Source organism: Vespa crabro, chromosome 7 (assembly GCF_910589235.1).
Source record: "Vespa crabro chromosome 7, iyVesCrab1.2, whole genome shotgun sequence".
NCBI classification, from domain to species: Eukaryota; Metazoa; Arthropoda; class Insecta; order Hymenoptera; family Vespidae; genus Vespa; species Vespa crabro.
In genome coordinates this window covers 499,119-508,098 of record NC_060961.1, presented here as the reverse complement: position 1 = coordinate 508,098, position 8,980 = coordinate 499,119, and the positions used below count along the sequence as shown (strand labels likewise).

General features: G+C 47.8%; 2 protein-coding genes across 4 annotated transcripts in view; one reads left to right on the top strand and one right to left on the bottom strand.

The window, feature by feature from the left end:
• Positions 1-1,323: 1,323 nt before the first annotated feature.
• The window catches only part of LOC124425681 (protein Wnt-6-like), a 66,198-nt gene continuing 58,541 nt past the window's right edge, over positions 1,324-8,980 (bottom strand). For all 3 annotated transcript variants that reach the window (XM_046966356.1, XM_046966355.1, XM_046966354.1), the window contains exons 3-5: positions 3,366-3,485; positions 2,932-3,131; positions 1,324-2,800 (exon numbers count right to left, since the gene is read on the bottom strand). In XM_046966356.1, coding sequence (XP_046822312.1) covers positions 2,339-2,800; positions 2,932-3,131; positions 3,366-3,485 — 782 coding nt within the window. In that variant the 3' untranslated portion in view covers positions 1,324-2,338. The remainder of the gene's footprint in view (positions 2,801-2,931; positions 3,132-3,365; positions 3,486-8,980) is intronic.
• Positions 4,942-8,980, top strand: part of LOC124425679 (protein Wnt-10b) — a 46,296-nt gene continuing 42,257 nt past the window's right edge. The window contains exon 1 of the mRNA XM_046966350.1: positions 4,942-5,499. The gene's annotated coding sequence lies outside the window, so the exon portion shown is untranslated. The remainder of the gene's footprint in view (positions 5,500-8,980) is intronic.

Sequence of the window (8,980 nt, the reverse complement as noted above, 5' to 3'; positions counted from 1 at the left end):
AGGACCTCGAGGATCTCTGGGAGCGAGCGAGCGAAAGAGAGAGAAAGAGAGGGGGGAGGAGAAAACGGGGAGAAGGTGAAATGGCGACACGGGTGTACCTTGGTACCAAGAGCGAGACTCCTTTCGACGTGGCCATCTTCTTCCGTGAGGATTCCTCCTAAACGTTCCTCCTTCGACGAGGTTCCTCTTGAACGTTCCAACGAAGGAGAACCACACGACGGCAGCCGAAAATTAGCCCGGTTGGACCACCCAGTCGAGTAGTGCCAGACCAATCTCCCGAGCATGGACTAATCGAGCTTCGGACGCTCGCTTCGACACGGTGGTGGGGCTAATTGCGGCTCACCACCTTCGTACCTTCGAGAGGTCGACCTCTCTATTAAGAAACTTTTACGCAAGTGCATTTCGCCCTGTGCCGCACCGCGTCACGTATTAAATTGACCGGTGCCAACGCACTTTTTTCTTCGATACGAATCTTTCCTCGCCGTCTACTCGCCGTCCACTCTCGCCGCGAGATATTTTTCAAATTACTCTTACCGTCGATACCGTACCCTCTTATCTCCGCCATCTCCCTCTTCGTATTACATCTTCGGTGTATCCTCCGTAGGAGTACCAACGTCTGCACCAAGATAAATAGCGGAGGTGCTTTTAAAGCGGGCGCGGCGTTCGGCTTTTAATCTCGCTAATTTTCGCGCCTAATAAACGTCCGTTAATCGGATCGTCGAAACGTTTCAAAAAGAAGACGAAGAAAAGTAAACAGATTGTAAAGATCATCCCTTTGGCCATTTTACAGCTTCCGCTATCTTCGAAAGGTTGCAAGAGTACGGACGCTGCGATACGACGGGAGTTTCGAATATCTCGTGACTTTATGGCTACGCCAAATTCCATCTTCCCCGCCCCAGCCCCCTCCTTCCCTTTCTCGTTCTCTCCTCTTCTCTCTCGCACGCGCTCTCGCACTCGCTCTCCATCGACTCGCTTCTTTCGCTCCGAGTAAAACTATTTTATAGGAGATGTTAGACAGAAATTCTTTATTGCCCCTTTGCGACTTCTTTTCGTACGTAAAATTAAATTACACCTAAAAGCCCGTGTTCTACACGTCGACGAAAACATACGGGCTCTGTTTTACGTTCCGATTCGGTGCGTTTTATTAATTTATTCTTCGAATCTATTAGCACTTTATTCTGGAAAATAAATCTGAGAGGCAAATTGTTATTTAATTAGATAAGTCGTCGTTAGAAATTGAATAAATTTTACTTACCTTTACTATCGAAAAATGGACAATGGAATGGTTTCGTTGGAAAACAGGATAAAGTCTGAAATTCGAAATCAAAGTTTAACTATGCGTCTGTATTTTAATCTACGCTTCGTCCAATCGTGTTGAAATGCGCGGTACACCAGTTAAAGAGGAAGAAAAAAGAAAAAAAAAGTTTACCTATCGCTTGTATCGCATGTAATAGCTGATAGCCGACGAGTCACATTAGCGACTACGTAAGCGCGTGAACGTAATCTGTTATGCATGAACTGTATCAGTCTTATGTACAAGAGTAAAAGAGATAAGAGCGATAAAGAAATTGACTCCATCTATTTCGCTCGCCGATTGAGAAGGAGAAAGGTAAATCGACTGATAAAGGTTGAAACGGATAAGTGTCCTTATATTATTTCAGCAAAATATTAAACTCAAGGTGATAATATACTTAGAGGAGAAAAAGTGTGCATTCATACATACATATGTGTGTGTGTGCGTGTGCGTGTGCGTGTGCGTGTGCGTGTGCGCGTAGGTATATACAACTCGAGTGAGTCGAGTAAGTGTGAGCATATACCTATGGAAAAGAAACGCTGGAGATACGCGGAAAGCTTTAAGTGAAAAAATTAACGACCTCTTTCATTAACGCTAATGGTAAGCTAAAAAGAATGAACGTTACCTTCCCGTCTACGTCGATAATAAAACTAATCGCAAGGCGATGTTGTTAAAAATAATTGCAACGGTACCAAGGAGAAACGTCGATTATACTTAAGAATTAATCCTTAAGGAGACCGTGAGAACCTTGCTACTATTTACATCTCGTTAACGTTTTATCGAATAGGCATCGGTACATGAATACTTTTCTATACTTAAATGGTATGTACTAAGATAAAATATAAATCACAAGACGCTTGGATATAAACGGGGACGTTAATCGATCGGTACATGAGACGAAGCGCGAGTCAACGCGTCGCTCGCAACGCGCCTCTTTTTTTAATATCATTTACATTAATATCGAGCGTATAAATATAGGGGGTGCGCACGTTCTCGAAACTTTTGCAAAATAAAAGAGTAAAAACGTTATAAGAGTATAAAGGGTCAACGACAAGTGTTGACGGTGGTCTTTACGAGACAGGTCTCGCAAGTGACCTCGCAACAATATCTGAACCTGCACTGACAATTGACCTTCTCCTTGACTATCCTCGTGTCGTAGCCCCTGCCGCAACAGAGTAGCTCGCAACCTTCGACGCCAGGACTGGAGGAATTGCATCGCCGGCCGACAGTACCGAGAGATCCGGTCTTCCGATTCGGCTTGCAGAAATCCGGCGAGTCCTCGCTATAAATCAGATCGAATCTACCGGGTGGCTTGATGGTCGGACCCTCGGTGATGAAGCTGTGCCCGTCGTTGCTCGGTATCACCTTCGCCGCCCCGTCGAACGACTCCTTCAGACGATCGCCGACCTCGCGAAAGGACGGCATCTTTCGCCAGCAGGTGCGCACGCTGCACGAGCCCGACAGCCCGTGGCACTTGCACTCGATCGTCATGAAATTCCTCACCGCCTGTGTGCCGTCAAACGCCTCGTCAAACGTGCCCGTCAAACGTCCATCCTCCAACGTCCAGTCAAACGTCCTTTACCCCCTCCCCCACCCCCCACCCGCCCTTCCCAAGCCCCTTCTCCCTGTCCACTTACCAAACGTCCCGCGGCATTGTTGTGAAGCTTCACCAGAGTCTTGATGTCGCTACGTTTTCTATACGGCGCGTCCATGAAATCCTTCGACTTTCGAAAGCCAAAATTAACGTTGTCCCCGCATCCGCCCCATTCCCATTCGCCCTCGGTAAGAAGGTTCTTCTTTACGTCCGCCGTCAGCGCGAGTTTGCCCAGTCGATTGCCTGAAACGTTTCTGAGCTCGAGCTGCGATCTCGATAAACTAGCTATACCTACAAATTCGAGAAGAGATAATCGAGGAAAGATACGTTTCGATCGAGCCCAGAAGAGAACTCTAATGAGGGAAGGCGCAAGCATCGAACCATGAGGGCGCGCTTAGCCCGCGAGGAAATATAAATCGCCTTACCGGGGAATAAGGGAGAGGAGGAGGGAATTTTATCTGTGGGACAAGCTTTTACCCTTCGTCGTCATCTTATCGCATGAACATTCCACAAGGTCACCCATGGTACAGGCCCTGGTAACCGCATAAGTAACTCCAGCGGCGGTGATGGCGTTCACGAAGCCAGTCTCCCTGGTATCTGAAAGCATCGAGGGGGGAATCCAGAATCAATTAATGGACTCTTGTTAAGGGAGCGAAATCCTCGACGTAAATCACTGATCGAAGCGGAAAGAAGAGACGCGTGTCCCTGCATGCGTGCGTGTCCCTGCATGCATGCGTGCCTGAGTGCGTGCGTGTGTGCGTCTGTGCGTGCGTGCGTGCGTGCGAGCGTGCGTGCGTGCATGCGTGCATGCGTGTCTCTGCGTGCGTGCGACGAAGAAGCTTTAAAAAACGGTCAGAAGGCTGCGCGAATACTCAAGGAGGGATCGAAGAGAATGCCGTGAGATAAAAGTAAAAGAGGACGGGGGCTCGAGAAGCAAGAAGAGAGCTCCTTGCAAGCGGAAGAAACAGGTTGAAGGAGGAGAAGATCGCGGAATCTTGGATCGGTCAAGAAACAAATCGGATTACGCGTCGTTCTTCGAGAAGCACATACGAAAAGATTCGCTACCCTGCTTAAGTTTGTTCTCCCTCGCTCGATCTCGCGGGGTGAATCGATTAATTAGCTCGCTTTCCAACTTTGAAATATGCCGGACAAACGGCTCTCGTAGATCGAGAGAAACGATATTTCTTACTTCTACGTAGAGAAATGGCAAAGTACATGCAGTAGTAGGTACGCGTACGTGTCTTGCGACACGTTACTCGTCAGACCGAATTTTCTAATCCTTTAACGAATATTCGGCCAATTAGGATTTCCTTGGAAGGGAGAAGGGACGAAACGAATGGGAAGAAGGAAACTTCGGCGAATCGGCAAAAATTCTCGGAATGTCTGGATACTCTCTCGGAGTATTCGAGGATGGTTCTTTCGCGCGCGCGCGATAGGACTAATTACGACGGTAGATCGATAAAGGGTGCCCAAATCGGAGGCGCTTCGACCTCGAAGCTTTCCAGCAGAGTGCGCAGGGAATTCGGATATCGAGTTGCCGATTTCTCAGGTGGTTCCGTGACGCGGGTGGCTCGCCACGGAGGTAGGTTCAATGTCGGAGAAGGTCTCGGGAGCGATAGTCGCTCGGCTCCCACGCGAACGGACCAGAGAACGAACGAGCGTCCTCTCCTAACGAAATATCCTATTCCGTTTCACCTGTCACGTCTCCACTCCATCATTAAGCGAACAATGCAAGCGCTCCTAGTAGTTGCACCCCTTTTTAAATGGCCCAGATCGCATTTGCCTCCACCGGTGGGCGTTCGTTGGGACGCCGTTCTCTTCCCAACCTTTTCTTACCCATTGTCTCTCTCTCTCTGTTCCTTCCTATAGGAATAACAGCAATAAGCATCCGGGCTTTTGCGAATCTCCGCGACGCCCACTCCCTTTTTTCTACCTTTTTATGGATCCGCGTCGATCCCTTTTCTATCTCACTTCTTTCTTTCCCGACTCGCTCGGTGGTAAAAAGGCACGCAGCAAAGAACTCTATACCCTTGCCCTTTTCATCGATCTCGTCTCGCACGGCCATTACTCGAGGATTCTCACGCAAGAGCGAGGAGCAAAATCTCGCGGCGTGGATCGAGGGAACGTCGATAACGATCTCGACGAGGATTGTTCCGCGCGTAGGTGTGTCCAGAAGCTCGAGCGTCGATCGTCGATTCAAGTGACGAGCGGATGATCGGCCGCGAGCTCGAGTTCGAAGAGATATCGGCCTGACGTACACTACGAGCTCTATCTTGACCGTATGTGTGCTCGTCCTCGTGCGAGAGAGATAGAGAGAGAGAGAGAGAGAGAGAGAGAGAGAGAGAGAGAGAGAAACGGGCCAACAGAGGAAGCGAAGAGGGAGAGAGGGGACAAGAAGGAGAGTCGTACGCGTTAAGCCTGATTCTTCGTGGTTCCCATGGATTCCAGGCGGGTATCTTCGGCGCGGATCGACGGACGTACGGACGTACGGACGGACGGACGGACGGACGGACGGACGGACGGACGGATGGACGGGCGAACGAAGCGAAGACGTAGGCCGAAGGAAGCTGCCACCGCCCGCGTATCTTCTGATGCATCGCCTCACCTTTCAGTGCGTATTTAAACGATACGATAGTTTTATACGAGCGATCTGATATCGAGGTTTGAGAGCGAAAGGCCCGCTCGCTCTTTCCTCCTCCTCCTCCACCTTCCACTCTCGACTCCTTCTCGACTACCTCGATCCCCAAGCACGTCGGCCTTTTAACATGACGGAAGCAACCGTTCTCTCTCCTTGCGACCTCCCGTTTGCACGATTTCTCGATCATTTACGAAATTCTTCTCTCAATTTTTCCCTTCTCTCTCCCACCTCGATAAACTCGCAAGTCGACGAATTAACGAAAAGAAAAAGTTTGATGGTGGAATTTAAAAGAATTAACACTTCGTGCACCTTTCGGCCTATCCTACGATCGTCGAAAAGCTAAAAGCCGATGATCAGAGAGGAGGGAAGCATCCATTCCGGAGGAACATGCCTGAATTATCATAACATCTCGAAGGAAGAGCGCGAGTTCCATACACGAGAACGTAAGAAAGTCGTTTCGTTCCATCGAGATTTTTCCATTCGGTCGATCGCACGACACGCACGTCCGTCTCGTTCTTCTCGTTGTTCCTCTGGATCCCTACTCTTCCTTACGCTTCGCGAACGGTTCGAGCAGAAAAGAAGAAGGAAAGAGCCCGGAGAATGCTCGAGGTGTAGAGGAGCAGCGGGTAATATAAATCACTTCGAATCAATTAGACACTAGGGATCGCGAGCCGATGATCTTGCATTGCCTTTCTCTCTCTCTCTCTCTCTCTCTCTCTCTCTCTCTCTCTCTCTCTCTCTCTCTCTCTCTCTCTCTCTCTCTATCTCTTTCTATGCCAGGTGCGGGTTCTCTCTGTTCCTCCTGCCTCCCTATCTTCGGCCCCTTCTTCTTCCTCCTTCCTCCGACTCGTTCCGACGGCTTGGCCAATTATCAACATTCCGGGGCATTATCCTCCGAGCGAGAGTTACGCCGTGTTTAATTGCGAGTCTTCTCATCTCCTTTTCTTTTTCTTGTTTTGCTTTTTTTTTTGTTGTTTTGTTTTTTTATAAAATCATGCATTCTACCTTGCTACACGCGGAAAAATGACCCCGTGAACCCTGAGCTATAGGAATAAATTCGAAAGACAAAACAAGTTTGATAATGTTAAAATATAAACAGCTACATATATAAAGACGGAACGGACGTTGGAATAGACACATATTTCTAAATCCTTTCCAATACTGTATTCTGTGTTTGTCGTTTTTGCTTCGAACAAAAAGAAGAGAAAGAAGGAGAAGATGAAGAAGAAGAAGAAGAAGCAGAAGAAAAAAAGTGGTAGAAACAGAAGGCGGAGAAGTAGAGAGAGAGAGAGAAGGAAACATTTTATCGAGGTTCCCTAAGAAAATCTACGATCGTTCTTTCGAGCGAGAGACGTCAGAAGGTTTGGTCGTCCTTGTAGCTAGCCGGCCGATCTTCTCGACGATCGCGCTCGCCATTTATGGCGGAAAAGAAATTATAGCGACGACTCGCGACTACTCGCCGCTAACTTGGATGTTATCCACGGCGATTACCTCGGCGCTCTGTGTATCGCAATAAGCACGCGCTGACATATGCATAAATATCCGCGGTGCATCCTTTATCGATGCGTTACCTCTTCGAACGAGAGGCTAAAGGAGAAGGAACGAGGAATGCGCGTTCCATCCGAGAGAAAGAGAGAGCGCGCTCTCGAAACAAAGCGATCCGTTTGCCGAGCGCTAATTCGCGAGCTCTTCGACGAAAGAAAAAAGAAAAAGAAAAAAAAAAAAAAGAAATGAAATGTAAAATATCCAAGTTTTTATCTCGAAATATCGTCGCAGTCGTCGTTGTCGTCAGAGGATAATATCTTCTTGGTCCATTGGGATCTCCTGATTTATGGAATCCGATCGACTCCGTATGCGGGCGCGCCTGCGCACCAAGAAATCCTCCGTAAATCACGAGCCGATTAATCGATCGAACGTATTATGTAAGGCGGCCGCAATTTGCGATCGGGAATCCTCGTGCACGGCCAGCCTAGGAATTATGTCGCGCGTCGTCCGGAGAACCCGCGGAGGCGAGGAAGGAGAGCGAGCGAGCGAGCGAGCGAGAGAGAGAGAGAGAAAAGAGACAGAGGGAGCCCGATCGGCGATCGTATCGATCCCTCTCCCGCGGTGATTTGTTTGCTCGAGCACGTCGATTTATCGCGCGCGATGCGCCGATTCCTGCGTAATAGATCCTCCTCGGCGTCACCGAGACGTCCGTCGATTTCAATGGAACTCTCCGCTTTCAATGGACGCTTCTTCAATGCGAACAAACTCGGTCTAATCTTTTACTTTGTTCCATCGACGCGAGTTAGCTCTAAAAAAAAAAAAATCTTAATTTCTATTACTATCTAAGATTTCTTTCTGTTCCACGTTAAATAATCCGATAAATATTAAAAGACGAAGAAGGCGAAGGAAGATATTCGAGGACCGTGGTGGACTAAAGAAAGAACGGAGGGAATTTCGTCCCCTCTCCTTCGCTCTCCTTTACTCCTCGAAGAAAGAGCATTCAAACGTCAACGGCGAAGAGTCCTCCGAGTCTAACGGGCTAACAGATCTGTCCCGGTCCTTCGTCTTTCGAGCCTCCTCCTTTCCCTTTTTCTCCCTCGCGCGCCCACCTTAGCCATGCCAGTTAAACGCACGGTAGTCGAGATACAATAAACGTACGGGACACTAAACTGTTTGCCGCTGTCAATTCTTTGTGCGAGCCACCGGCAACTCCTCGTTTTGTCTACAGTCCTTTTTAAAAGTACACCAATGTCTCCTCGTTCCTCCGTCCTCTCGTTTAACAAAATTTCGCGAGGTATATATTCGAAATAAATATCCTTCTTCTTCCTAACGAATTAGATTTATATTTATGAAGGAACGAAAGGAAAAGAGAAAGGTACTTTAATATAATGGATATCTTTAGGTCGAAACGTGTTTATCGGTAAGAAAGCTCGAATAACCGCAGGGGTTTCTATTGTTGACCAAAAAATAAACGAAGAGTTTGCGCAAAATATTATAAACAGCTGGGTACCTCGATCGTGCGAATTTGAACGGAACTAAGCTCTTTCGAAAAACAAAAATATCCTAAATTCATAACTCATTTGTAGGAATCCCATTGGTTACCTTACGATGTTGGACGTGACAAAAAAAGGACCATGAACGACGATGATGAACCGATGAGTATCGTTGAGTTTCCTTTTCCTTTTTCGTTCGGTCATAAAATCAGTACCGTACAAAATTGCTTGTAACAAAATGATGCATGGCGTTCCGATCCTCTCGTACCGTTAGTTTTTCTACTCTTCAATCCGAACCATAAAACTACCAAGACTGCTCTCCAGAGATGCAGAGAAAGAAAGAAAGAAAGAACGGAAGAGAGAGAGAGAGAGAGAGAGAGAGAGAGAGAGAGAGAGAGAGAGAGAGAAAGGAAAGGAAATGTACGCGTACGTAGCGTATTAGTTAGCACCGAGTATCGCTAAGGCGACAAAACGGT